Source organism: Oscarella lobularis, chromosome 11, assembly GCF_947507565.1.
Source record: "Oscarella lobularis chromosome 11, ooOscLobu1.1, whole genome shotgun sequence".
Taxonomy (NCBI): domain Eukaryota; kingdom Metazoa; phylum Porifera; class Homoscleromorpha; order Homosclerophorida; family Oscarellidae; genus Oscarella; species Oscarella lobularis.
This window is the reverse complement of record NC_089185.1, coordinates 885,807-910,851: the sequence shown is the minus strand read 5'-3', so window position 1 is coordinate 910,851 and position 25,045 is coordinate 885,807. Positions and strand designations below refer to the sequence as shown.

At 48.2% G+C, this 25,045-nt stretch overlaps 13 protein-coding genes across 24 annotated transcripts; 8 read left to right on the top strand and 5 right to left on the bottom strand.

The window, feature by feature from the left end:
* Nucleotides 1–6: 6 nt before the first annotated feature.
* On the bottom strand, nt 7–3,092 carry LOC136193251 (syntaxin-17-like). The gene is made up of 8 exons (XM_065982102.1): nt 1,620–3,092; nt 1,440–1,570; nt 1,327–1,392; nt 958–1,138; nt 798–901; nt 690–740; nt 545–631; nt 7–367 (listed from the first exon to the last, which is right to left on the bottom strand). Exons 1-8 carry the CDS (start codon nt 1,648–1,650, stop codon nt 143–145), a joined length of 876 nt encoding a protein of 291 aa, XP_065838174.1. The 5' UTR covers nt 1,651–3,092; the 3' UTR covers nt 7–142.
* On the top strand, nt 2,424–5,961 carry LOC136193231 (myosin-13-like). 3 transcript variants are annotated; one of them, XM_065982079.1, is made up of 17 exons: nt 2,424–2,511; nt 2,868–2,984; nt 3,248–3,339; nt 3,391–3,432; nt 3,494–3,584; nt 3,650–3,739; nt 3,792–3,851; nt 3,909–3,977; nt 4,029–4,067; nt 4,114–4,212; nt 4,262–4,378; nt 4,428–4,493; nt 4,544–4,633; nt 4,679–4,801; nt 4,850–4,924; nt 4,974–5,081; nt 5,159–5,961. In XM_065982079.1, the coding sequence occupies exons 2-17, from the start codon at nt 2,961–2,963 to the stop codon at nt 5,864–5,866; spliced, it is 1,893 nt and encodes a 630-aa protein (XP_065838151.1). In that variant the 5' UTR covers nt 2,424–2,511; nt 2,868–2,960; the 3' UTR covers nt 5,867–5,961. The 3 variants fall into 3 exon arrangements, with proteins under 3 accessions (XP_065838151.1, XP_065838150.1, XP_065838149.1); XM_065982078.1 differs by lacking the exon at nt 2,424–2,511 and adding an exon at nt 2,606–2,794 and having other exon boundaries at nt 4,853–4,924; XM_065982077.1 differs by lacking the exon at nt 2,424–2,511 and adding an exon at nt 2,606–2,794.
* On the bottom strand, nt 5,835–6,874 carry LOC136193256 (procathepsin L-like). Its single transcript, XM_065982110.1, has 4 exons — nt 6,790–6,874; nt 6,506–6,739; nt 6,132–6,457; nt 5,835–6,068 (listed from the first exon to the last, which is right to left on the bottom strand). The coding sequence occupies exons 1-4, from the start codon at nt 6,819–6,821 to the stop codon at nt 5,974–5,976; spliced, it is 687 nt and encodes a 228-aa protein (XP_065838182.1). The 5' UTR covers nt 6,822–6,874; the 3' UTR covers nt 5,835–5,973.
* Nucleotides 6,875–6,901: 27 nt separating this feature from the next.
* LOC136193259 (PRELI domain-containing protein 1, mitochondrial-like) lies at nt 6,902–8,212 on the top strand. Of its 3 annotated transcripts, none has more exons than XM_065982114.1 (7): nt 6,902–6,970; nt 7,026–7,115; nt 7,164–7,239; nt 7,295–7,455; nt 7,514–7,616; nt 7,675–7,833; nt 7,884–8,211. In XM_065982114.1, the coding sequence occupies exons 1-6, from the start codon at nt 6,924–6,926 to the stop codon at nt 7,789–7,791; spliced, it is 594 nt and encodes a 197-aa protein (XP_065838186.1). In that variant the 5' UTR covers nt 6,902–6,923; the 3' UTR covers nt 7,792–7,833; nt 7,884–8,211. The 3 variants fall into 3 exon arrangements, with proteins under 3 accessions (XP_065838186.1, XP_065838187.1, XP_065838185.1); XM_065982115.1 differs by lacking the exon at nt 7,884–8,211 and having other exon boundaries at nt 7,295–7,362; nt 7,413–7,455; nt 7,675–7,799; XM_065982113.1 differs by having other exon boundaries at nt 7,675–8,212.
* LOC136193262 (ubiquitin-conjugating enzyme E2 G2-like) lies at nt 7,782–8,758 on the bottom strand. Its single transcript, XM_065982117.1, has 7 exons — nt 8,707–8,758; nt 8,617–8,652; nt 8,520–8,565; nt 8,354–8,472; nt 8,125–8,265; nt 8,035–8,072; nt 7,782–7,976 (listed from the first exon to the last, which is right to left on the bottom strand). The coding sequence occupies exons 1-7, from the start codon at nt 8,747–8,749 to the stop codon at nt 7,896–7,898; spliced, it is 504 nt and encodes a 167-aa protein (XP_065838189.1). The 5' UTR covers nt 8,750–8,758; the 3' UTR covers nt 7,782–7,895.
* An 8-nt stretch (nt 8,759–8,766) lies between these two features.
* On the top strand, nt 8,767–10,023 carry LOC136193255 (tubulin polyglutamylase complex subunit 1-like). Of its 6 annotated transcripts, none has more exons than XR_010671296.1 (10): nt 8,767–8,852; nt 8,899–8,989; nt 9,044–9,174; nt 9,236–9,299; nt 9,360–9,475; nt 9,530–9,583; nt 9,627–9,681; nt 9,737–9,778; nt 9,823–9,897; nt 9,947–10,023. XR_010671296.1 is itself a non-coding variant. In XM_065982108.1 (10 exons), exons 1-10 carry the CDS (start codon nt 8,777–8,779, stop codon nt 9,962–9,964), a joined length of 717 nt encoding a protein of 238 aa, XP_065838180.1. In that variant the 5' UTR covers nt 8,767–8,776; the 3' UTR covers nt 9,965–10,023. The 6 variants fall into 6 exon arrangements, 4 of the variants coding, with proteins under 4 accessions (XP_065838180.1, XP_065838178.1, XP_065838177.1 ...); XR_010671295.1 differs by having other exon boundaries at nt 9,627–9,687; XM_065982108.1 differs by having other exon boundaries at nt 9,627–9,687; nt 9,737–9,767.
* A 28-nt stretch (nt 10,024–10,051) lies between these two features.
* Nucleotides 10,052–11,442, top strand: LOC136193250 (E3 ubiquitin-protein ligase NRDP1-like). Its single transcript, XM_065982101.1, has 2 exons — nt 10,052–10,478; nt 10,754–11,442. Exons 1-2 carry the CDS (start codon nt 10,092–10,094, stop codon nt 11,318–11,320), a joined length of 954 nt encoding a protein of 317 aa, XP_065838173.1. The 5' UTR covers nt 10,052–10,091; the 3' UTR covers nt 11,321–11,442.
* A 46-nt stretch (nt 11,443–11,488) lies between these two features.
* LOC136193239 (uncharacterized) lies at nt 11,489–13,623 on the bottom strand. Its single transcript, XM_065982088.1, has 13 exons — nt 13,505–13,623; nt 13,432–13,453; nt 13,304–13,373; nt 13,145–13,251; nt 12,958–13,080; nt 12,715–12,901; nt 12,502–12,655; nt 12,332–12,451; nt 12,204–12,280; nt 11,962–12,153; nt 11,841–11,916; nt 11,731–11,780; nt 11,489–11,680 (listed from the first exon to the last, which is right to left on the bottom strand). The coding sequence occupies exons 1-13, from the start codon at nt 13,584–13,586 to the stop codon at nt 11,561–11,563; spliced, it is 1,380 nt and encodes a 459-aa protein (XP_065838160.1). The 5' UTR covers nt 13,587–13,623; the 3' UTR covers nt 11,489–11,560.
* On the top strand, nt 13,615–15,582 carry LOC136193236 (kelch-like protein 12). Its single transcript, XM_065982083.1, has 8 exons — nt 13,615–13,894; nt 13,973–14,269; nt 14,335–14,451; nt 14,503–14,606; nt 14,676–14,795; nt 14,853–15,062; nt 15,118–15,210; nt 15,259–15,582. Exons 1-8 carry the CDS (start codon nt 13,622–13,624, stop codon nt 15,482–15,484), a joined length of 1,440 nt encoding a protein of 479 aa, XP_065838155.1. The 5' UTR covers nt 13,615–13,621; the 3' UTR covers nt 15,485–15,582.
* Nucleotides 15,583–15,636: 54 nt separating this feature from the next.
* LOC136193228 (synaptotagmin-like protein 2) lies at nt 15,637–19,799 on the top strand. The gene is made up of 12 exons (XM_065982074.1): nt 15,637–15,797; nt 15,878–16,080; nt 16,154–16,564; nt 16,622–16,668; nt 16,767–18,086; nt 18,209–18,412; nt 18,476–18,654; nt 18,715–18,817; nt 18,870–19,031; nt 19,088–19,278; nt 19,334–19,469; nt 19,528–19,799. Exons 1-12 carry the CDS (start codon nt 15,679–15,681, stop codon nt 19,747–19,749), a joined length of 3,297 nt encoding a protein of 1,098 aa, XP_065838146.1. The 5' UTR covers nt 15,637–15,678; the 3' UTR covers nt 19,750–19,799.
* A 73-nt stretch (nt 19,800–19,872) lies between these two features.
* LOC136193241 (uncharacterized protein C6orf118-like) lies at nt 19,873–23,623 on the top strand. Of its 3 annotated transcripts, none has more exons than XM_065982091.1 (12): nt 19,873–19,997; nt 20,056–20,157; nt 20,220–20,316; nt 20,416–21,850; nt 21,913–22,020; nt 22,077–22,184; nt 22,237–22,310; nt 22,363–22,433; nt 22,482–22,600; nt 22,651–22,758; nt 22,813–22,928; nt 23,004–23,623. In XM_065982091.1, the coding sequence occupies exons 4-12, from the start codon at nt 21,293–21,295 to the stop codon at nt 23,080–23,082; spliced, it is 1,341 nt and encodes a 446-aa protein (XP_065838163.1). In that variant the 5' UTR covers nt 19,873–19,997; nt 20,056–20,157; nt 20,220–20,316; nt 20,416–21,292; the 3' UTR covers nt 23,083–23,623. The 3 variants fall into 3 exon arrangements, with proteins under 3 accessions (XP_065838163.1, XP_065838164.1, XP_065838162.1); XM_065982092.1 differs by having other exon boundaries at nt 20,220–21,850; nt 23,004–23,131; nt 23,188–23,623; XM_065982090.1 differs by having other exon boundaries at nt 20,220–21,850.
* Nucleotides 19,941–21,146, top strand: LOC136193026 (hairy/enhancer-of-split related with YRPW motif protein 2-like). Its single transcript, XM_065981815.1, has 5 exons — nt 19,941–19,997; nt 20,056–20,157; nt 20,220–20,316; nt 20,416–20,886; nt 21,001–21,146. The coding sequence occupies exons 1-5, from the start codon at nt 19,941–19,943 to the stop codon at nt 21,144–21,146; spliced, it is 873 nt and encodes a 290-aa protein (XP_065837887.1).
* LOC136193243 (actin-binding protein WASF2-like) lies at nt 23,090–24,779 on the bottom strand. Its single transcript, XM_065982093.1, has 3 exons — nt 24,432–24,779; nt 24,123–24,382; nt 23,090–24,028 (listed from the first exon to the last, which is right to left on the bottom strand). The coding sequence occupies exons 1-3, from the start codon at nt 24,697–24,699 to the stop codon at nt 23,267–23,269; spliced, it is 1,290 nt and encodes a 429-aa protein (XP_065838165.1). The 5' UTR covers nt 24,700–24,779; the 3' UTR covers nt 23,090–23,266.
* Between the last annotated feature and the right edge of the window lie 266 nt (nt 24,780–25,045).

Below are 25,045 nucleotides of genomic sequence, written 5' to 3'. Positions count from 1 at the left end.
ACCGACTTCACAGAACCGCAATGGTGACTTCAAGCGCAAAAGAGGTAAGAGATAAGACGGAGGCATTCAAACGATGCCGAACAAAAGTCGATGCCCATGCTTGGCATAGCAAAGAAGCGAGCCCTTCTGATAATATGTACATTTAATGTCCTTGTTTTCTCTCGGACAAGTTGCGCATCGACTTCTCGACTTTGCGCTTGTGTTGGTCTTTTATCGCTTTGCCTCCTTTGTAGCCCAAGTACCCTCCGCCCAGGGCGGTAAACACACCGGCAATCTTGAAGCCGGCCAAAAGGCCGACGGGACCGCCCACAACGGCACCGATAACGGCGCCCGTCAGGGGCACAAACGACTTAGACAGAATCGAAGCCTAAGCACACCCAAACATCACAAAAAGTTTGATGGTCATGCAGGTGGAGGGAGGAGGGATCGGGTTCTATTTCTGTTCCACTTCCGCCTCCTTACTCAAATGTTAGTTTAGTACGTGCGACGTATGAATATCGATGAGATGCGGTGTGTGCGGGTGCCGGGTGACACGCGGACTTACTTCGCCTATTTCCTTTGCTGCTTCGTTCGTCGCGATTTGAGCCGTAGCGATGTTGTTCTCAATTGAATCAACAACTTTTCCCTGAGCCTGACAAAAAAGAGACGAGCACTTAGTCGCTTCCGCGTCGACAACTAAAACAACTTACGTGAACCATTTGGGCATAGTCACGCATCATCTCACTTAGTTCCTCCAACTCCTGTGCAATAAAAGACTAATAGACTAAGCGCCAACGGATCAGGAACTAAAGCCGGACCCTTCTAAGCGTTTCCCGCGATTCTCTCGTAGCTCGCTGCTCGTCCTTCTGAGAAACTTGACTGGTTAATTCACTGGTATCCTCCTCCTCCTCTTTTTCCGCTTCTAGTCAAGATAAGACCTCTTTAAACGTTTACGCTGCCTTCTTTGTTCTTTCGTACTGGAGAAATCTTCCTTGACCTCGGTTTCATTCGTGATTTCCCTTTGTGCGGCAGCAAACTCTTGCAGAGCAAGAAACGCGGCGTTGCGCGCTTTTTTGACTTGATCCTCAAAGGTGATCCTTTCATCGACGACCACTTTTAGCTTGAGTCGGTCAATTTCAGCCAAATGCTGTTTCAAGGCCTCAAGAAGACAACTAGTATGAGTCGCGCTTTTGAAAACCCCAAGGACTGTTAGTAGCAAGAGAAAAAGGAGACAGCATTTAGACAATTTTCTATTTTGGGTTCTTTATCATATTGGGCATGCGTGTTGGGTTCTTATGCCTCGGCTACATTTTTACACAAAGATCCTCTCCAATTAATAATTTATACTTTTAATGTCTTTGATGCTTCCATTTCAGCGAATGGTAGTTTGTCGTAGCGATTTTCTCGTCTGAACTGTACGAAGAAGAGGTGATTCCTCACCTACACAGCAGTATTTTCACCTTCGCCATGTTGCGCTGGTTTTCTCGGAGTTTCTGTATGTCGGCGTGTATGGCGAAGTCGATGCGTCGTATAACAAGCTGAAGTTCGCACAACGGCTTGAGAGACACGTCGTCGCGCGGAGGCGAGGTCCCTAAACCCTGATCTTCGGAAAACGACTGACAAAAATCCATCGAACTGACCCCATCGCGACTTCAATTCGAAGGTAGCCATACGAAGACAAAATTGCGTAGCCGATCAAGTCATAAGAAACTTCCAGGACGTACAGAATAGCAACGAGTGCGTAAACGAGTGTTTGTCTCTATTACGCATGCGCTAGTCTCATTCTCCACGTCATGGTACGTCGCTTCGTTCTTTTCTTGTTCTAATCGACTCGCTTTTGACTCATCGAATGTTTTCAAATTGTTTTCAGGCTTCGAAATCGTCTACGTCGGTCGGAGCAGGTCGTGCTCCTTCAAGAGCTGTCGCCAAGTCGGCTGCCGGCTCAGGATTGCGACAAAGGTGAGAATGGGATGCCTCTAGGGATTTTCTAGGCCGTTTAGAATATAGCGATAGTCGACTCGCTCCCAGAAACGCGTGATATCGCCAATTTTTCGTCTAGTGAGACGCGCGCTAACAGGAGCACTAACCTTCATATGTGTGTAGGAAAAGTACGACCAGTAGCAGCTCGGCGCGTTCTAAGGTGGGGGCTCCGAGCGCCAGCAGCGGTCTGATGCGATTCTATACGGAAGACTCTCCGGGAATCAAAGTGTAAGAATAATACCTAAACAGATAACAAGAATTGTCAATTGTTTTTTAGTGGGCCCGTACCGGTCTTGGTGATGAGCATCCTTTTCATTGCCTGCGTTTTTCTTCTTCACATCTGGGGCAAATACAGTCGATAATTTTCTCTTGTTTGTCGAAAATTTGAAATAAAAAAAAAACGAGCTTTCGCTTCCAGAATGATTTTTCTGTGCGCACTTCAACTCTTAAGTACTACTGTCTCACGTGCTTCGATGCCTGTGTACACGACACTTAGGCCTCTTATCTCTCAATAGCGTCGCTCGTCTTCATCAATAGCCAATCCTTTGCAAAGTATGCTAACGTTATGCTACAAGATCGACCGGAAATCGTGTCTAATGAACCGCGTGTTTGACGTTCGGGATCTAGTCTCCGCCCTACTGGTTTCATTAGGGATTGTCGATTTCTCGCGGCTTTCCTCCCGTCGCTTTGGGAGGTCGAACGAGTATACGAACGCGCCCGTTTAGTTCCCACTTTTGCCGAAAGGCTAAATTGAGTAAAAGACGTCCGCTGGGACCGTGGGAGTCGTCGAACGCCGCCCCCCGGGCTGTAACATCGCTCGCGAACGATGTTCAAGGCAAACACGCGACGTTCTTCGCTTGTCGATTTCTCGCCCTCGCACTAGACGATCGTCGACTCCTTTTCTCTAGACGTGTCGAGTGGACCAGGACAAAGGGCCGCCGGGATTGACGTCCTGTTCGCCGAAGCCCAAGTCGCGAATTCCCGCGCTGGACGTTCAAGCGATGGCCGCCGCACTCGATCCAAAGGTTCGGCGACCCCGAGTAACGCTTCGCGTACGTACGAAACCGTCGGGCGCGGGCCACCAACGACGAAAGGCCAGGGAGTGGTTTATCTCCCCTGAGGAGATACACCTATACGCTCCAGCGCACCCGACACATCGACTGCTTTGCGGTTTTCGTTTGTTCCCCCGCGCTTCTCTCCACAGGAAGCGCTCCTAATGCGCTTTCTTCTAAAAGCCTATTAGCGAAGACGTATTGGGGCCCGTTTGGGGGTATCGTTTACATCGTAGGCGACCGATCTTGTGCGGGAACTATCGCGAGAGCGGCAACTTCGCTTGGACGCAGAAAAAACGTGTCGCGATCTTCAAGTGGAATGCGACCGGTAAGTCCAATAGTCTTCTGCGTGTTTGGGCTAGATTCTAGAAATTTTTAGATACAAGTTCAAGATGCAGGAATCGCAGAAGAGTTTCAATCGGTTTTTTTGTCGCACGAAGCGCCTCCTCTATTATTGTGACGATGACGTGTAATTGTGTCAGGATTCATGCTGCCTTGGAAACCGTTCGACAATATCGACATCAAATTGAGAACCTTCAGCAGGAAAAGGGACAGCAACAGAAACGCTACGAGGTAAATGCGTTCATTCGCTGCAGACGGACGGGGAGTTTGATTGCCATTGCCTTTGGAAATCATAGAGCAACCTGTCGAGGCTACGTGAGCAGATACGTGTTCTTGAAGGTCAGAAGGGAGATTTGCAGTTGCGACTGGAAGAAAGTCGATGTCAGGTGAGTTAGGGTTCTTCTACCGATGTTCTGTAGTGTCATGTTTTTTTATCAGGCAGCTGAGGGCAGTGATAAAGATGTGGCTCAATTGCTAATGAGAAATGCAAAGCTTGAGGTTGTTTGTTTTCTTTGATTGATCACATTCCTTTTGATTGCTAGTTGATTAACGTAGAAAATGAATATGCAGATGGCCACGGATGCTACAACGCAAAGGCAACATTTTGACAGGTGCCTCGACAAGGTGGGTAGACTATTTGAATGTTTCAGAGAATACTTGAGATTCTTCCATTAGTTTGCTAGTCAAGTGACGAAAGCATTGATGGAGCAAAAGGTTATAATTACAGCTAATGTTTTTTGGCTATTATGAATGCGGGTAGAATCTCAAGCGAGAAAATGATGAATTGCGAAGAAAGAACGCAGACCTTCAACGTCTGGTAAATCATTTTGAAGTGCGTCAGCAGAGTCAAGTATCGGATGTGAGGAAAATGAATAGGTCACAGAATTAGTATTTGCAGTATATTCTAGGATTCCGGCGTCTCTTTTGTTGTTGGCTCGAAGGGAAATGGCTTGCCAACTATAACTGGTCTTGATGAGCAAGAAAGCTATCGCAAAAGGACAAGCTCTTCCTCTTCTTCACATAAGGTAATTTCTTTTCAAATAGCAATTAACAATGTAAGACTTTATTCTGCAGTTGAAGTTTTGCAGTTCAAGTGACGACCTTTTTAACAGAGGAGTCTCTCCAATAGGGATCAGACCAGTATGTAGTAGAATGCACAATATAGGCATTACCTAATTTTTAATTTCAAGTCACCTATGATTCTAAATCGCCCATCGTCTGGAATGAGGCGAGTGCGAAGTGACAATACGCCTGAACTGCTTGAATACCCCGGCCTGATGGTATATAAAATAGGAATCATTCGAATCTAATGTTTTCTGCTGTAGTACCGAGCTGAGAGTCGAGAGTCTATTTCATCTGAGTGCTCAGACGTTCCTATGGTGAACTATTGGGAGATGTACCAGCAGCGGCAAAAAACAGTTATTCCAGAAAATCTACGGCGCGCTCGTGTAAGAAGATCAGGCCAAGCATTGGTGTAAATTGTATTGGCGTTTCAGCAGCAAGGAAACATGACTGGAATGTCTCCCAGCACATCCAATACGTCTCTTTTTACTGCCTTGACAGTCCCTCAGGTATTGAACACGTCGTTATTGTACAGATTTGTGACGATTTTGCGCTTAGAGTGCGTCCTTACCAGTGGAAAAACAACAGACAAGAAGCGACGATGACGATATCAGTGGCAGTGAAGCAAGACAAGCAAAATCAGAAGGCTCCATGCTAGATCCAACGGTATTTTAGGCGTACCTGCCAATTCTGCTTTATACCCCTGTCCCCCTTTCCCCCTTTCCCCCCACACCTCCCCTCAGACTCGGTTAGAATTGCTAGAGGACATATTAGGAGGCAACGTTGATGACGACGAACAGGCCGAGGAAGAGGAGGATGACGGCAACGACGACGAGCTTGTCCCTTCGCCCGAGCTTGGCAATTCTCCTCCTGATGCCATGGAATACGTGCGCTGCATTCGACGACGCAACATGGAGGGTGCTATCGGTCACAAGAACATCATCGACTTCTCGCAGGGCGACGGATTTCGTCGTTTCGGCGACGACGAAGAGGCGGCGATTCGAGAGTTTGAATTCTTGAAGGAGGTGAATCTGGAATCGGACTTGGAAGAATTGAGCGAAAGAGAAGGGGAGGCCCACCTTGATTCGGTTGCAATTGGGACGATATTGAATGGAAAAGGTTTTCGTCAATCGGGCGTCAAGCAAAAGACGACGAGCAAGAAATCTAAAATAAAGCACTCGTCGTCGCTGACAACGATCATTGGGAACATCAAAGCTCGCGTGATGCGATCGCCAAGACGATCGGAATCACCGGAATCTGGCGGCGGCGGCGGCGGCGGCGGAGCCGGCCTTACCCCGTCGCTGTCGTTACGTAGTATCACTTCACCGTCTCGAATCATCGTGCCTGTTGTTGACGGCAGCGTTGGCCGGCGACTGGCAAACCCAGGAGGTGACTATACGCCAACTGGAACACCTGAAGTGAATAGAAAAGAAAAGAGCACATTGATTTAGAAAGTTAGAGAGGACACTACACGTTTTTAGCGGCGCAGTTGTGATGTGTTTTGTGCGCGTATGCGTATTCAGCAGTGAGAGACAGCCACAGCGAATGAGTTAGTCTGTCAGCCGATAGGATACGCTGCCATTGAGGCAATCCCGCACATATTTCCTCTGTTGCGAGCCAAGTACATGTAGCCGCCTTGACCCCACTCACTCCCTAAAAGTTCACCCAACATGTAGTTGCAGTGTGTTGCCTCCCAATGAATATCTTTATACATACCCCATGAATTTCTAACGATCCAGTAGTCATCGTCTGCGGTTGAGCCATATCCCACGACCAGCACAGTGTGATCAAGATGAATTGAGGAGCAGTTCTTATCTGAATAGATTCCTTCCCTGTACATCTCAAATGATTTGAGGCTAGCATCAATAGATGCCAGTACAGGCTCCATAAAAACGGCGGCAGCCAAAGCAGCCTCGTCGCCTGGGGGATCTATGCTAACTCCTCCCTTTATTTTGAAGACGGGCTCGCAGCTGGAGCTCTTGCATGTCTCGGTTCTATTGGTGTATGGGTAGCTTGCCTCAGAGCAAAGTCCGCCAAGTTTCCTATGTAAAAAAATCATAATCGCAAATTACAAGTTCTGGAGTTCGTACCCGACGCATCCAAAAGGGTTGGCAAGTAGCTCTCCAGATGGATGACCTCCAATGTGACAGCAGTCAATCAGCTCCTGGCCGCTAAGACGGATCATCTGTCCTGTGTGAATGGCGTGATAGCTTTCGAGCACGTCGAGCACGTCGAACAGCTCCGACGAGCCGATGCTGCCCTGATTGTGCATTGGTGGAAGAATGCCCTTCTTTCGCCAATCGACGTTTGCACCGATCGAGAACCTTTGCAGAAGCTGAAACTACCCTAGATGCAAAGATAGAAGTGGACGTACCCCAGAAGGACGAGAACGAGAGCCCAGTGCATCTTGAAACGGCGCGTGACGATCCTGTGCTGTAATCACGCGATGAGCTCTCACGGGATCAGCTTAGCGCCTGCGTAGACGTTATTGCTCTTCTTTCGCCAATTATGGCATCGTTTCAAGGCAAATTTTATTCGAGCGTTCACACAGTAAAGTAAGATACCTTTTTGGCTGGCAAAGAGCTCTCCCAACTTGTCCTTTACGTTCAGAAATCGATGGGATCAAGTGACTACGGCACTATGGAAGAGATATCCTAATCCAATGGCAAAGCACGTTCTTTGGGAAGACACAATCAGCCGGTATCAGGCCTCAGACGCTCGAAAACTTGATTCTGAACCCCTTTCAAGGGAACTCGACGACGGTAAACTAAAATCAAAACGGCTATTCGGCAAAACGAACCGACTTCCTCAATGGGGCAAAAGAGTAGGGAAAAGAGATCATAATCGTGTACGAGGCAGTCTCTGATTCCGCACCGTAGTTCGTTTCTGGATCTACTACTGAAGCCGTTGTGCTTGAGGAATCAATAGTGGATCCTGACGAAGAGACGTTTGTGACGTATACGAGAAATCTGAATATGACACGTATAATGTCGGTAGAAGAAAAGTGCACCTACTATCCAAATCCAGAGAACAAAGAATGGTAAAGAAATTAGAGAATGTACAGGAAAATCTGTCTAAGAATCTTACTCTCTATGCAGGACTTGCTGCAAACGACAAGTATGGATCAACTCCAATGTGTATGGGTTTTCGAAAGCCCTGCAGGCATTTGGGCTGATGAGATTCAAAGATAACATAAAAAAGGTCTTCATTTGCTTTGTCCTCTCTAACTCTCTCAGATGGAATTGATTTGTATTTGCAGGCTCAAAAAGGATTAGAATACGTCATTGAAAAAATGAATGAAGGTACTCCAAATGCGCCTCAAGTACTGCCATCCGTAGTAGGGTCGTCCGTAAGAAAGACAATGCCTACAGTTTAGAGAAAACGTGTACTTGGTACTTACAGCATCATCTAAAACTAGGTAACTGCTCCCTCTGCGTTTAGTGGAGCCTAATCATCGTCGATGTACAGTACAGAATCACTCTAATGGGGAAGACCTAACGATTTTTTCACCAAACGATCAGCAATCTTGCAAAACTGCTCCCTGTTATCTCTCCACATTTTCTATATGAGAAGAAAATCATCGATATGGGAAATACTGTACATGTGCTACTGTTCTCACAGAAGCGTCAACGTCAGCACCACTTTCCGGGTTCGGTTCTAGCATCAAACATTAAAATCAGTTAAAAAGTAGTGTTTTTTTGTGAACCACCTGCCAACATGCTAACAACGGAAAGAAGAATTTTTTCCACACTCTGCACAGGACTCCACCTCTCTTCACTTCGTTCATAACCGAGAGGATCGTCGCCGGGCGCGTGAAGTATTGATATGCAAACGCGACCATCGGGATAGACTAGAGACAAAATCAATTAATTAATTAAATACAGCCATGTGTGGAACGCCAAATCAATGAAATGGCCATGGGATTTTATCTGCCTCACCGTTTGGATGAAACATTTCGCACGTGAATCTCATTTTAGGTGGACTGAGAGGATAGTCCTTAGGAAAAATCAATTCCACAGGAAAGGCGCCCCCATCGAAGGGAGTCCCATCTGGGCCTCTGAAGTTAGTCGTTTGCTACGTGCCGCACGCTTTTTGGATTCTCACATTATAATCGCTTCCCATTCGAAGAAATTTTCTTCGTTTTTAGGACCTGAAAAATTCCAAAACAGGTCGCTTCTTTCCAGAAGGTCGGTTTATCTACCAGCGATGATTCCTTCGGGTGGATTTAGAGTTAATTCTAAAACCGTACAATAAGCGCGGTGAACTTGAGATCAAATCTAAAGCTTCGTACGCTTGTATTCGGCCATGAGCCTCTTCAAGGCAGTGCCAGCCATTATCCGGGACCAGTCTACATTCTACAAATGCATCGTTCTCGACCAGAAAGAAGACGCGGAGTGCAACAAACTTCCTCCGAAGACACGCCGGAGGACTACCTAAGTACGTTGAATGCCGAGACTTCCGCTTGCTCATCGTCTGTCTTCAGAAAAATCTGGAATTCTGCGTCACATACAACAGGCGTTGAATGACGTACTTCAACTGAAGCCTGACGATCCCGTCGCATTTTTAGTCGAATAGTGAGAATTAGAAATTTCTCAATAATTTTTATAGATTGCATAACTTCTCCGCAGTTTTGGTGATAAAGTTGAATTGCAGTCGGCGGTGGAAAGGGCTAGAAAGGAACTCGTTTCAGTCCACCACTCGGACGCCTTGTTTCAGGATCATATTTATAATGCATATCTTATAATGACCACTAAGAAAAGTAGGCATAGACTCTCAGAAGCGGTCTATGGTTCATTGACGATGCAGTGCTCACATGTTAGGTAGTGAAGATGCTGTTGGATTGACTGGGTCGCTGTTTACCGATTTGCTGCATCTGCTGCTAAAGTTAGGATATAGTCTAGTAGCCATGTGTGTTTTTTTCTATCTCACTAAGCTCTTCAACAGACCTGTTCCTCCTGTGTATGCAGAGCGGCTTGCTAGCAGACTACAGTGCAGATCGCATGAACTCGTCTCGTATGCTATATTTTCAACGGGAGTCAAAGCCTGTCTCATTCTCCGAGGTTTTACTGATGGAGTGAATTATTGTCGGTGGCAAAGGCAGGCGTTTGATTTAGATTTTCTAAGGAAAGCCAAAAGCTTGTTTAATCTTCTTGACGTGTCAAATTGTGGTAAATGAATCTTTTTGATTGGGAGAATTCATTGGCTTCTTAGCACTGGTAAATAAGACGCTTTGTGAAAGTGCTCTATTGCAATTACAAGGCAAACAGTCAGGGTAAATAACAATGAAATGGAAACCCTATCAGTCATTAGTTGATCTTTAGAGCGGACAATCTTGAAAGAGCACTGCAAGAAGTAATGTTTCAGTAAGCTTATCTTCATAGACTAACATATTCATTGGCAATTTCAGGCAGTGGGACTGAGCGGACCATCAATGACATTAGAAGAGTTTCTAAAGCAAGCTGTTGCTACGTATATAAGTCAGGTAATAGAAGAGGACATTGTTGACAAACAGGTAATCAATTTTAATGAAGGTACCAGAAATATCATGACTAGACCATTTTGGAAATTATCAATAGAGAGTTTCAATATACTGTAGTGACGTCCGTGATTTCGATTAGCGCACGCACACACCTACACAACATTCTGTTTAGGTTTCGCCCTTTTCTCCTCCGTCTCATGGGCTACGACGTCCATCGATTCGAAGGCGACGTCGACGAGGAGTTAATCTGTTCGATCTGCGGCGGCGTGTACGAATCGCCCGTCCAGGCTCCTCAATGCGAGCACATATTCTGCGTAAGTTGCATCAACGAGTGGCTCAAGCGTGGCCACGCGTCCTGTCCGGTCGATCGGAGTCACGTCGACGGGCGCGATCTCGTTCAGCCGCCGCGCATCGTTCGCAATCTGCTCGCTCGTCTCAAAATCGCCTGCGACAACGCGTCGTTCGGTTGCCAGGCGATCGTAAAGCTCGACGCGCTCGACGCTCACTTGACGACGTGTAAACACAATCCAAAGCGTCCTGTTGATTGTGAGAAAGGCTGCGGATCGAAAGTACCGCTAGACGAGGTCAGTGATAGAGAGAGAGAGAGAGAGAGAAGAGGGAGAGAGGGGGAGTGTGCTAAAGCGATGAAGTCATTGTCCTCGAAACGGCCTAGGCGTTGTCCTTCTGGGCGATAATACTGTAGTTTCACAATTCAATATCGAAACATGCAAATTCAGTAACAATCTCTCCAAAATTAATTAGAGAGTGACAAAATTATTGATTATTAATTCAGCGGGCCAAGTCCGCTAATTACGTACGTCGAGAAACGTATTACGTAGTCTTCCTTTTTTTCTTGTAGTTGCTGCAGCACAACTGCGTTCGTTCCCTACGCGAAAAAGTCAACTCCCTCGAAGCTCTAATACACGAGCAAGGAACTCTCGTCCAGGAGCAGGGAGCGAAATTGCGCGAACAGAATCGCGAGATTTGCCTGCTAAAGGACATGATCCGCTCGCTGCGGCTATCTCACATTGGGCCGTCTCTTCCTCTCGAGGACGCCGAACGAAGGTCACAGATTGCACACTGGATGATCAATCTTGCCCCGGCGCGCGTAAGTCGGTGGGGTGGCATGATATCGACGCCGGACGCCGTTTTGCAAGCCGTCATCAAACGCGCTCTCATCGACAGCAATTGCCCCACGTGGCTGTGTAATGAATTGATGGAGAACGCGCACGAACGCAAATGGCCGCCCGGTCTCAGTTCGCTGGAGACTCGACAGTTGAATAGACGACGATACGAGCAGTACAATACGAAGCGAATACCGGGCAAACAGGCCGTTGTTGTTATGCATCTCGAGAATGAACACATGGGAGACAGCATGACAGCTTTTCCGGGCCTGGTGCTGATTTTTGCGCACGGTATTGAGTAGTAGAGTGGCTAGTCACAGTCGCTGCTTTTTATTGTAGATAACAGAGGAGTGGTCACAAAGTAAAACGCTTATTGTTGCGTTAATTAAAGCATTCGTTATACTGTACGCTTCTGAGCTTGTAGCACTAGGGGATCAGACGGCTTACGTGCCACCTGAAAAAATAGCAAGCAAAGGTCTCAGTGTATCCAATTGATAGGCAAATATCGTACAATTCATTGTAATAGATATACAAGCGCAATCTTAAGTCTTTATGATACGTTCAAATTCTAGGTAGGTAAGGTAATCATTTCTTTCCTCCCAGAAACTTTCCTGGCTATACGTTTCAGATCTGTCGTACAGCATAACGGCAAGCTCGCAGGCCTTCAATTCATCTGGATCAATCTCAATACCCTCTAATTCGTAATGCCTACTTGTGCGTTTCTTTGAGCAACGGCTAAGAGACCAGGAAAGAGCCACCTTGCTAGATGCAAACTCCGTAATCAATTGCGTACAGTTATTGGCTAAGCGCAGCTTTCCTTACCTACATCTGTAGGTACCTGATGTTTGATGCACTCAAGTGAAGCGGACGCAATCGCAAGTTCGTTGTCATAAGACATCTAAACAGTTCTTTAGACCCTCGAAAAATCGCAATGTCGTCTGACCTTGACGAGTGCCAGGTTGTGAAAAAGTCTCGCAGCGTCAGGCCAACAGGTGGCACTTTCCTTAGACGTTAGACGCTCTACAACAAAAGATACTGCTTCGTCGACATTGTTTGTCGACTTTGACGAAGCTATTTTCCATCTAGAGCTATCGGCAAGGTAAGCACCGTCGTCACGCGAACAAAGGTTGCAAAGCTGTAAAATTACAGTCACCAGTCAGCACCATTTATATGCTTACACGGTACCAGGTGTATGAGAGCGAGATCAATGTCCTGATCACCTCTCTTTGCATACGAGCGCAAAAGTCTGAATATAAGATGATCTAAGGGCACCATACTCGGACGCTACAAAGATTGGTATGATAATTCGGTACCCGATTTTTGAACGTAGTGAGACCGCCCTTTTTCAGATAGTACAACTAAAGAGAGAAGTTCCAGTCCGTTCAAAAGAGGCTCCTTTTTCTTTTCCTCCGACTTATAAGACAGCAAATTTCCTAAATAATGTAAGCATGCCTAAAAATATTCCTGCTGCGGTGCGTTCTACCAATCAGAGAAAGAACGGACGTAGGGAAGGGAGTAGATTCTGTCTTTAGGTGACTTAGTAGTTGAGAAATAGTTTGCCTTGCTTCATCTGCTGCAGCATACTCTGAACTTGCTACCCAGCTGTCTTCCAATAGAGCTTCACACTTTTTCAAAGCCTTATGGAAACAAAAACGTAAAGAAACTCGGAATATACCCCAAGGGTAAACATTGCGACCTGGTTCAAAGGCCAGTAGAACATTTTTTTATTCGTTTTGGTTGAACTTGGACTTGGGCTCGAACTCGCATCTAATCTACGAGTCGATGAAGGCTGCACCCGCCCCTGAAGCTGAGAAGATGATGCCGGTGAAGCTGAACGCATCGACATGGAGTCAAGTATGGGCTTTAGCATGGCACCGAAAGGACTAGAGCTCAGTAATGAATTATCAATTTTTTTAAAAAATCTTTAGTTCGACATTACGTGCTCATGACTTCTTGGGGTAGGTTGGTGATGTGCTGAGGTATGGGGTTTCCAGTTAGAAACTGAACAATTTCAGCAGAAAAATTGTTGCAGTTGTGTTCAAGCAGGTGATAACTGCTTGGGCTAAAACAACAAAGGAAGGACGCTCAAATAAAAAAGCGGTGCCAACGAAAAAGCGCCCTCTAACCTAAAGTCGTCTTTGAGACTGATCAGATACTCGTTAAAAATCTCCTCAGGAACGTGAGAATTGCCCATGTCAATTACTTGATCGGGTGTTCCTAAAATAGTCCCTCCCTAAGAGACAAAATTCGGAGCAATAACGCAAGAATTCAAATTATAGACTTACAGGTGGACACCATTCAATGCCCAACGATCCGAAAAAGTATTCTTTCCCAAACACCAGAACACCTGTATGCCTTATCATAAAAAACAAGACTACAGAGCGAACGTGAGCTACGTGTTTGACCGACTCACCATACGCCGTCTAGCCTCTTCCCTAATAAAAAAAGGTTACAGAGTGAATTTACAGTTACAGCGCTCTTCTCGCCGAGTAAGGGCTCCGAAAGCTGGCGAGCCAAGCCACGGGAGAGATCGTAGACGTGGAGCTTCACAGGAAACGAAGCAGACATGACTCTATTTCTATTTGGGCGTCCCGTATGCACCAATGGATTCCCAACCGGGTTCCTCGCTCACGTCCGACATCGCTGATTTACTTACCGATTTCGACAGCGCGGACGTCGAATTTACGGTCGGGGACGAAGGCGAGTGCGTATACGCTCACAGAACGCTCCTCTGGGCGCGCTGCGAACGCTTCAAATCGATGCGACGTGAATTTTGGGCTCGATCGTATTCGTCGCACGATCGACTGCAAATACAACAACCCGGCTGCAACGTCGACGTGTTTCGCGCCGTTTTGGCGTTTATCTACACGAACGAGGTGCTGTAGCGCGCGTTCGCAAAAAAACGGCTGAAAAAATTAGGTGTGAATTTGATTTTTTTGCCGGATGCCATCTAGATTCATTTGACGATCGATTCTCTTTTCGACGTCATGGCTCTCGCCGAAGAACTTGGCATACAAGATCTCGAATCGCAGTGCACGACGTTTTTGAGGGAATCGCTCAACGTGAAAAATTCGTCCTGGTTTCTCACGCTGGCCGATCAGTATCATCGGCATAGGCAGAGCGAGAGATCTCGCAGGCGATTGGACACGTGCTTGCGCTTTGTCATGGAAAATGCCGAAGACGTCGTTGTGACGAGAGAATTTCTCGACATGTCGTCGTGGGTCGTCATGCAACTAGTTAGCAGTGATCAGGTGAGGATGCTAAAATTTGTGGCTTTGCGGGGGTGGAGAAATTTATTTCTGTTCTGTTGTAATAGTTTGCTCTGAGGGAAGAGGACGTTTGGCGCTCGATGTTGCGCTGGGCCAAGCACAAGGCGGGCGTTGGAACGGCGGTGAAAAAGTGGACCGAAAGGGATCGGGAGAAAGTTGGCAAAGTAGGCATGTCGTCCATAAGGCGGAAATGATCCTGTAATACGTTGCGTCAGAAATTGGCCGGTATCATTCACCACATTCGATTTCAGCAAATAGACGGTCGCGTGTATGCGGAAGAGATCGAACCTACAGGTGTGATTCCTGCTGATTTAGACAGGTACCAAAGAAAATCACCCAATGGGTTTTTTTTTTTACTCGGACTCTGGGTCTCTCTGTTTTTATTTAGATGCCACCTTCCTGCTGGCCAGAATCAAGCGCTAAGACCTCGCATACTGATTCGACTATTTCAGGACTCCGAACTTCTATTGAAAGATCATCTTCCTTATCAAAGACTTCTAAATGAATGGTAAGAGCTGAGGGAGCACTAGACGCTACGAAAGCATACATCTCTATATACGCGTAGGTACGGTAATCCTCAGCAGCAGTGGCAACTACTGCATCGCGCTTCGCGCGACGGTTTCTCGTCGAAATCGTTTCACAAGAACTGCGACGAGCATCGACCGACGTTTGTCGTCGTCCTAGGCAGCGACGGTCATCTATGCGGGGGATTTAGCGATCAGCCGTGGAAAACGAATGCAGCGTCGAAGAGCGGCGGATACGCGCCTTCGCAAAGGTAAGGCGAACACGAGGTAAAATAGCAGAGTGCAATCTTACCTTATTACGTGCAGAAACTTCCTCTTTACGTTGGTGAACAGCGCCGGCGTTCAGCCTACGAGATTTAGTATACGAATTCACCACTATGCAATTGCTTATCATGCTAGGTATAAAAAGTGTCATTGATTCTATTTTTTCAGCCGTCGTTTTATTAGCTGTGGGCCTATCTTTGGAGGTGGCGCTGATCTATGTCTGTCAAACAACTGCAATATCAATACGGAGTCGTATTCTAATTTTCCTCACAGTTACTTTTGGGATAGTGTTGCTGACGCCGACACTCCACTGGCGTCGTCGTCGGATCTTTTTATGGGCAAGAAGCATTTTGCTGTAAAGGACTATGAAGTCTTTACATTGAAAGGAGCTCAATTGACTTTTACATAGGCGAGAGAGAAAAAACTATTGGGTTTTATCGCGTTTTCAAAATATTATTATGAGTGACCCTCAAAACATTCTATCGATTATACAGTACACAGATATGATTAGACATGTAGACTATTGTCTATTGTACAGTAGCTACTATATATACGGGCGGGAGTCGGGGGCGGGGGAACTGTGTACGTTTACGTCCTGCGACGATGGCAGCGACGGCACCGACGATTGATTTGTCTCATTTGACGGACGAAGAAAAGCGTCTCATTCTCTCCGTCGTGTCGCGCGACGAAGAATTCGAAAAAGCGGAAAGAGAACGAATCCGGTAAGAGCCTACTTCCTCCCCTTTGTCTTGGACGCGCTCTCACACGCCGCGACGAGTGCATTGAACGCTCTCATCGTTAGAAAATTGCGAAGCGACTTGGCGAAGAAGGAGAGGACAGGCTACGTCAATCCCGGCGATCGTCGCGGTTTCTTCGCTCGAACGGGCGACTGGTTCACTCGTCGATATCGCAGCGCCAAAGCAGCAAGTGTGATCGTTCGTTCAGCAATATCTTTTTCCAAGAAGTCCGAAAAGAATTCAGGCGCCGTCGTCGAGACGAAAGAAGGTAGGGAGGGGGGGCCGAACCTTAAGTACGTGCAAACATCATTGGTATGTTTCCGGCTTTTTGCCTCACTCAGAATCCAGAGAACGGCCCGATGTCGTTCCCACGGCGACGGAATCCGACGAAGGAGGCGTCGATGACACGGACGTGACGTCGAGCGGTGGCGGCGATGTTGTCGTGCCGGCGGTGATGATAGGCGCTTCATCATCGAGCGAATCCGTCAGGAGAGTCGAACAGTCCGTCGATTCGTCTCGCAACAGTAGTCCTCCTGTGAGAAGAGCTCGTCGACAGACTTCGGATAGTTCTTCGCGATCTTCTACGTCAATGTCGCCGAGTCCGAATACGAAACGGAGAAAGCTGCCTCAGATCCCTATTCAGGTCAAGAATGATAGCGATGATGCATTGGAATTAGAGAGATCGCATCCGAGACTGAAAAGGACTCCTAGTCCTAATCCGGCGGCGGCGGCGGCGGCGATGCAAGCTAAAGGTTGGCCTAGGCGTTCTCTATTTGAGAATGACATGGTGAATTTTTTTTCATGCGCAGAGGAGTTGAAGCCAAAAGAGTCGCTGTTTGAAAGGATCACTCGAATGGTAAATTGACATCTGTTCTAACCCGCAATTGTAGACGGCAATTGGTCTAAAAAAGGTGGGGGGCCCCCTCTGGTTAGATACATGTACTGTGTGTTTAGGATTCTGGGCCAGTGATGGGGGAGGATCAGGCAGAAGCTGATGGAAGTGGCGGTGGAGGAAGAGCGGATGGGAGGCAGACGGGCAAGAAAGTCAATGAAAATTTCGCATCCCAATTAGCAATGTTCGAAAAATTGGGTTCGATGCAAAATCGAAGGATCTTCCTAAGAGACATGAATGACGACGACGACGACGGTGGTGGCGGTGGCGACGTTGAAGAACCGTCCTTTCGCAATAGACATAGTAGCAGCGAAAACGAAACAAAGGAGAGGAGAAGCGTACGAGAGAGCAGCAGTGGAGCCGAGCCTACAAACACGGCAAGCACACACGATTCTACTTCCTCCAGTGACAGCGATAGTCAGAAACGTCAATCGCCAACTGGAATAGGAAGAGAGGAGACAACTAAAGAAGAGAAGCAGACGTTGTATGAGATATCACTACTCAAGGAAGAGCGTGAAAGTGAAAACGACGATGAAGAAGAGTCTCTTCATAGTGCAATCTTTCCTCAAGCAACCCTTCAATCTGCCATTCCGGTATCGACGAGTGGACACAGAGCAGATGAATTGACACGTCGCCGTTCTTCCGGTTTTCTCCTTCGCTCGCGTCGCGTTGACGTATCCGATGACGATTACGAGAAGTCTGATAGACTGCCAGAACGACGACAGGAACCGGAGTCGTCTCAAACTATCGAGAGAAGTTCGCCTCCGGCAGAAATCGACGGGAGGACTGCAGTGACTGATGGCCAGTCGCAAGTGCAGATGCTAGAAAAGATTGCCGTGGTATCAAAGACAGCGTCAACGTCATCGTCGTCTGGAGGCAGCGAGAGGATGAAGGAGACCGCCGAAAAGAGTGGAAACCAGAAGAAGAAAGCACAGCACGACTCCGGCGAATGGGTTACAGATAACGAGGACGTGTCATATGTATTGGATGACGAAGAAGAGGAGGAGACAGATATTTTCTTCGTCGATGAAGATGACAAGGATACGGTTTCCTCTCCGACTCCACCGCCCGGTCCTATTCCTCCGAAAGAACGACTTCAAATTGTTTTCGAAGCTTCGGCCGATTCGAGCGACGTCGATGAAGGGGCGATCGCCGCACCTGTCGCGTCTTCCGAATCGCTTGAGATAGCTCATCACGATGCGGCGCAGTTGAGCGCTCTTCTTGGAGGATCGAGAAAAAAGAAGAAAACTGACGGTAGCTTGAAAGGGCGGCCGTCGCCCAGCGTTCCGCCTCCACCGCCGCCGCCCGTCACCGTCACGGAAGCTTCTCCGCAGCCGCAGCAGCGACGTCAGCCTGCTCTTCCCTCCAGCACTGAGCTTCAGGTAAGTGGGCGAATAGCAGCTAATCGACCCGGCTAATGTAAAAATTCAATTGACCTGCTTTCCCTGGTGGCTGAAAGACGTCTCGCGAATTCCTAAATGACAGTTGTGTTTGATTGACTTAGGATCGAACGAGGACGGATTCTATCGGATCGAATTCTCAGTCGCCACTTATCTTTGTTGCTCCGGACGACTTTCACTCTGAAGTCGCCGGAAGTGTGCCGGAAAAGAAGTCAATTGCCGAGTCTGTAATTCGATCGCCCAGCATCGATTCAAGCATCAGGAGTGGCGGCTACTTGACTCCGTTTCGAGGGGGTCTTTCAAAGCGGGTAGGAAAAACAAGTAGTTTGTCGTTTATTGGAAAGGCATACTACTGTAATGTCCGAACGTAGGACAGTAAGGAGAGCCTAGCGTTAAGTACGTACAGCTTGGCCGGACGCGGCACTCGCGTCGATGTGACGGGCGACGTTCGTTTTGGCCTGCGATACAATCATCTGACGGGAACGCTAGAAATCAACGTGATTGAAGCTCGCCAGATAGCGGCAGTTGGATCGGGTGGCCGCACTGATCCGTACGTTTTCTCGCTTACAATAAAACAGAGTAGTCTTTTTTGAATGGATTTTTCAAACAGATACGTTAAAACCTATCTTCTTCCGGATAAGTCGAATAAGGGTAAAAGAAAGACTCAGGTCCTAAAGAGAACGTTGAATCCCGTTTTCAACAGAACCTTAGAAGTAATCTAGCTGACAGGGTGGCGGCTACAGTTGCATCATCTTTTATTTGTAGTACAAACTCGGCAAAGAGGAGCTGAAGGGACGTACGTTGTCTCTATCCGTTTGGGATTGGGATCGATTTGGACACAACTCGTTTCTTGGCGAAGTTCGAATGGATATGACTAGTCAAGATCTGACATCAGGAATACCATCGTGGTATCCCCTTCAAGACCGCGTGAGTAGATAAGAAATCAATGCTCGCTTGCTGGTCATCTTTTCCTTTTTGTGAAGTTAACTGTGGAAGATGGTGGCCTCAACAGAGGTGATCTATTGCTGGCTCTTCGTTACTGTCCACCTGACAGCGAGGAGGTTAAGAAAAAGAAAAAGAAAGAAAGTTCAGGGCAGTTGCAGATACTCGTGAAACGAGCTCGTGGACTATTTTCTGCTGACTCTAACGGCTTGTCAGATCCCTTTGTTAAGTGGTAACGGGAAGAATAATTTAGCCAACTCTCAGAGCTTATTATTCTCGATCTTTAGTTATCTGTTGCCAGATAAGAGCAAGAGCACAAAGCGAAAGACCAAGACCGTTTTCAAAAGTCTAAATCCAGTGTGGGAAGAAGTTCTCGTTGTCAAAAACGTCACACTCGAATCGTTGCATCGTCGTGTACTAGAGGTAGGGCATAGTTTCTGTTCAGTTCTTTTTGCTCCCTTCACTTCCTTGTCTACTTAAGGTGACTCTCTGGGACTACGACAGAGCCACAAGCAATGATTTTATTGGAGGTATAAGACTTGGCTTAAGCGCTGACGAGTTTGGCTCTGGTGGTCACAAAATCGAGTCATGGATGGACGCCGAGGGCAATGAGGTGACTCACTGGAAAGAAATGCTAGCGTCACCGAATAACTACATTGGAAAGTGGCACAAGCTGAGACCGACAATGGATTCGCGCATTTAGTACAGTCGCGTTGTGAAATTATATAGATATTTGTGTGTGTATATATAACACATGAGAGCACGTGCCTACCAGTGCTCACGCGAGTGGTCAGGACCCCGGTTGTTTCGATCCTGATTGGTCGCTTAGGGAGAAGAGGACCGTCCCATTCGTTTCCGCTCGAACGTGGTTCCCTTCTGCAACAAACTCGCACGATGGAACTTGCCTCTCCGGACGCCACCGAAAAGACAAAGAAACGCAAAAAGCCGCTGGTACAAAGCGCGCGGCGCCAACCGCTCCTCCGCTATTCTTGGATTTCTTCCCGCTAAGGAGCAAAGCGTTCCGCATCGCGTCATCGAAAAACGCCGTCGAGATCGCATCAACAAGAGTCTCGAACAGATTCGCGCGATGTTGCCCGTCAGCCGAACTCAGGCGAGTGCCCGCGACACCTTTTCTCTCCTTTCGACGCCGCCATTTTGTTTTTATGCATCCAGCGCGTACGCAACGACAAGGTCGACGTCCTCACCGCAACCATCGACTATCTACAAGAACTTCAGCAAGCCGTAGGCAGCGCGACGACGTCTAACGGAGGTAAGAAAAAACCCTCGGCGACATCACGTGCGATTCGTTTCGACCGGCGTGCACGTGAGAGAGAAAGGGGCGCGTACGATCAGCCGTCATTGCCCACAGGTTACGACAACAAGACGTCGTCGTCGTCGTCGTCGTCGGACGAGCAACTCTCGCCGCCCGTCACCGAGCTTTCGTCGCCGCCCGAAACGACGACAACGACGACGACGACGACGACGACGGACGACTATCGTTGGTACGGTTTTCGGCATTGTATTGCCGAAGCGAAGCGCTTTCTCGTCGACGAGGAAAAGTTCGACGTCGCCGCCGACGGCATCGTGGCGCGGCTCGTCGAGCACTTGGAGAAGCGCGCGCCGCCGCCGCCGCCGAACGGGCGTCGGAACGACGCAAAGCTCGCCGTCAGCGCACCAGCGTCGTTCGTCCTACCTGCTGCGGTTTTGAAGACCAGTGATGGGGGCGGAGCGGTTTCCATGCCGACCCCAGAAAATGTTCAGAATCTCAACGGTTTGGAATTGATTTCGAGAATTGCTCAGGATCAGTTGAGATCGGAGTCTCCGAGGGCGTCCGGTGGAGGTGAGAGTGGGGGGGCGGTGTACGTACAGGCAGCCATGTCGTCCCTGGGGACGAATCCTACTGTAGCGACCACCACCAGTTCAGCCGACCTTGCTCCTATCATTCAATTGGCAGATATAGCAGCGATTCTGCCGCAAGGTGACGGAGGAAAGAAAGAGGAAGGAGTGGTAGATGTGCCAACAGCATCACAGGCTGCTGCATATTATTATTGGCCACCTTCATATGTTGCTGCAGCTGCAGCTGCAAACAATTGGAAGTGAAACTTCCATTTGGCAAGAGAGCCTTTCATTATTGCTTGGAAACAATTAGCGTGCATCCACTACCTTTTACCTACTTTTTCGCTTACTACCTTGTAGTGTAGTGCATCACGTATCCGGTTAGCAACTGAAACGTCCCGTACGTAGTTATGTCGCGACTCCGCGACGTCCTCGAAAGAGCGTCTCTCGACCATCGCAGAGACGTGAAAGTCTACTGCTCGGGTCATTTGAACGAAAACAACTTACGCCGACCAGGAAGCAGCGACGAAACTCGACGCCAGCGATGGCGAAGTAGCGCCACGTCGCACGACGGCGTTTCTCGGCCAAAACAACGTCGATCTCCTCTCCTCGCCGCTACCATTCCAATGCGCGTTGCCCGAAAAGGATCGTCTGTTGATTTCGCAACGCTTCCAGCGCTAAACGGCGAATTTTCGAGAGGATTCTCGAATTCTTCGTCTTCGTCGCCCGTTCGACAGTCGTCTCCCGAAGAACGCTTTTTTCTCTCGCCTGAAACGACGATAATGGTGCGAAGGTCGACGGGAGCGGCCAATTTCGTCGAGCCGCTCGCTCGAGAAGTGAGGAAAAACGATCAGCTAAAACGGCTCGAGCAACTCGACGTCGATGTGATAGCGCGGGGGCGCGTCCATCAGCGAAAGGCCTTGCGCGAGACGGACGGGGTAATGGAAGTAAGGCGGAGCCTGGAGCGAGTGAGTTACGTCGGAAAATCATTGTGACAAACACGAAGCGCTCATGTGACTTAATCTATTAGAAAACATCAAAGCGGCCAAGCTATCAGGGTCTTCGAACATTTAGTGACGCATTCAGCCGGATTGCCGATGCTAACGAAACATTTGGCAGTCTTCTGAGCAGAATTAAAGTTGATTTTGAAACGTTTTGAGGGTCGCGTTTATTGCATTGGTTTTTTGCATACAGAATGCCTATGATGAGCACGTGTCATATTTGCTGGACGCTCAAAGACTTAGTCAACAGACTGACCATATTGAAGTGTTGAAGACTAAGGAGTTTCCACAAAAGACTTCAGTATGTGCCAGCGCAAGCACCCTGTCTAAGTGCATTCATTATTGTTGAATAGACAGTGGATTCTGTGAAGAGAACAGTGGAATCTCTGGAAGCGAAGGCAAAAGAACTCTTGCTTGAAAATGATAGGTTGTTTTGCCAGTTCAATGACACGCTTGCCTGCTCACGTATCAATTTCAAGGCTTCGGGAAGAACTTCAGAGGGAAGTGGAGGCCAAAGAAAAGACCCTGGACATGAGTACAGCGGAGTCAAGTAAGAAGCAAACGTGCGATTGCTTAAATGATTTATTGGGTGATGCAGCCAAAGGTGAGAAACCTGCAACAGCCATGACGTACAGAACAATAACAGCGGGGCGATTGCGAACGTCGACGAAGGGAGAGAGAGATTTACCAGCCACCGTTGAACGTCTTCACAAAGAAGTTGGTTCATATTTTTATTGGTGCAGACGAGAGCTGATCTTCCTCTACAGTTGTACCAAAAGATGGAAGACTTAAGTGACATCCAACGTCATTTGTATCATAAAATGGTGCCGTCTCTCGAATGTGTAAGATTGGAGCATTGTCTCAAGGAAACAGAGGTACGCTGATATGGATACTAGACCGTGGCTTTGACGTAACGTTCTTGGACGAAGGCTCACATTCAAAAGCTCCTAAAACACAACGACTTTTTGCAAGATAAAATGGAGGAATTAGAAAGCGACTTGGAGGCTCGCTTGGAAAAAACGAATTCGTCTCAGAGAGACGTCAGGTAAACTAACTGCATGTGCCATTTGACAAGGCAAAGAGAAGAGACGTGATTGTCTTTTGTTGTTCATCTCTGAAGACAATTGTGGCGACGAGTCAACGCTTTCAAAGTTACGGCAACGTCAAGTCAGCAAAAGCTTTCCCAAAGCGGAGAATGATCTGAACTACAGTCGGAAGTGTGGGCAAATACAACGCATGTATGTACAGGTAAACACTCAAAAAACATTGGGCATGACTACTGTATGGTCAGTATGCATGCACAGGCAATAACAAACTATTAGAAAAAAAGGCACAATCCAAAGTGCGGTCAGAAAGCAATCCAATTTCAAGCTTCAGACATGATCAGTCCCATTCCTCATCATCTGTCCAATCTGATTCACCTTCTGAGTCACTGCCTTCGACGGCAATCCTCCTAGCCAAAATCGCGGCCACTCCACCTCCGCCAGCACCAAACACCTCCTCCTTCTTTTTATCCTCTCGACTACTTGCCTCGACTCTTCTCAATTTCTTTCCAGCCAATATAGCCGAGAGAAGATCACCGCGAGAATCGGAAGGAGCAATAGTCGGAGCAGCAGAACTGCTCACCTGAATTTCAGGCGGAGGTGGAGGAGGTGGCGACGACGGAAGAGAAGGCCCAGGCGGCGGTGGAGGAGCAGGAACACCGGGAACTCCGGGAACACTGGGAACACTGGGAACACTGGGAACACTTGGTGGAGGAGGTGGAGGAGGGGCAGGTACTCCCGGTGGTGGCGGCGGCGGCGGTGGCGGAGGGCCACTAGGCACGCCAGGCGGAGGAGGTGGCGGCGGCGGTGGCGGCGGGCCACCTGGAGGGCCAGGGGGCGGAGGAGGAGGAGGAACACTTGGCTTTGATATCTTCCTTCCTTCTTCATCTGTAGTACTTGTGACAGGAGGAACTCCAGGTGGCGGAGGTGGCGGATTCGTTGGCACTTCGACAAACGACACTGGCCGAACGGATCCATTGCCAGTGGGTCGCTCGGCGAATTCTTTGTCCACGGCGGCAAACTGCTTCTTCTTCACTTTTCGAACGCGAGTCGTAGACGTCCCGCCGCCGTGATGATGATGACGATGAACGCCGCGTTCGTGCTAAAAATATCACAATCCGAAATCACATTTTTAAAATATTGGGCGGCAACGGGAGGGAGGGAGGGAGGGAGGGAGGGAGGGAGTTCCGGCTCACTCTCTTCTTTCGTTTCTCTTCGACCTGCTTCTTCATCTCGCTCGACCACTGCTCGAAAAAGTGATTGGGATCGGTGAAGTATTTCAACGAATTTCGCCCGTCTTCGCGCAGCGGATCGAGCAGTTCGAGCGGCGGCGGCTTGAAGCACGCCGTGTCGTAGAGCTCGCGCAACGCCGCCGGAAGCGAATCGCGAGAAAGAATCTGATGGTCCACACGAACCGGAGACTGGTAGTGCTGCGTCGTCAAGTCGCCAACGTTCGCTAGAGTACGAGCGTTCGTCTCGGTGTCAGCGCGAGCGGGAGAACTCACCCGAATAGTTGCGCGATTTCATCTCCTTCAGTTTGCCCGTCAGGTGGTCCACTTTCGTTTTCAGCGTCTTGTAGCGCTGTACGTGCGCGCTCGACTCGTTGAAGAGCTCCGTGAAGACGTTCTCGGCGTGTTTCGACAGGCTGCTCAGCTGGCGAATGACGCCCGCGAGCGTATTCGCCGCGACGCCTTCCAGTTCGTTTTTCACCGATTTGTCGAGCTTCGTACGACTCACGTAGATCGGCTCGACTTGTCTCTTGACCAGTGGCATTGTCGGATTGTCCGGTTTGTCTCTAACAAGAGCTCTTTGGCTTAGGAAGGTAACGAAGATGACGGGTCTTTGATGACTAGCGTGCGTCTAGACCCCTCCCCTTCGAAGAATTTGGTCAAATATAGTAGCAGCCACAAAAAAAGACACTTAGTATCCCTCGTTGCTAAACGTTATGCTTTCATAGTTTGGGTAGTATGTCTTTAGTTTCTCCACGGTAATCGAGTGATCGGCCTTGCCAAATCCCTACGTACGAGACGGATGTTAGAGAAGATTGCCTACATGTAGAGTAGCTGCACCATTGAATATCCGTAGACAAGAATTTTCTTTTCTGCTGCTTCGTGCAAAA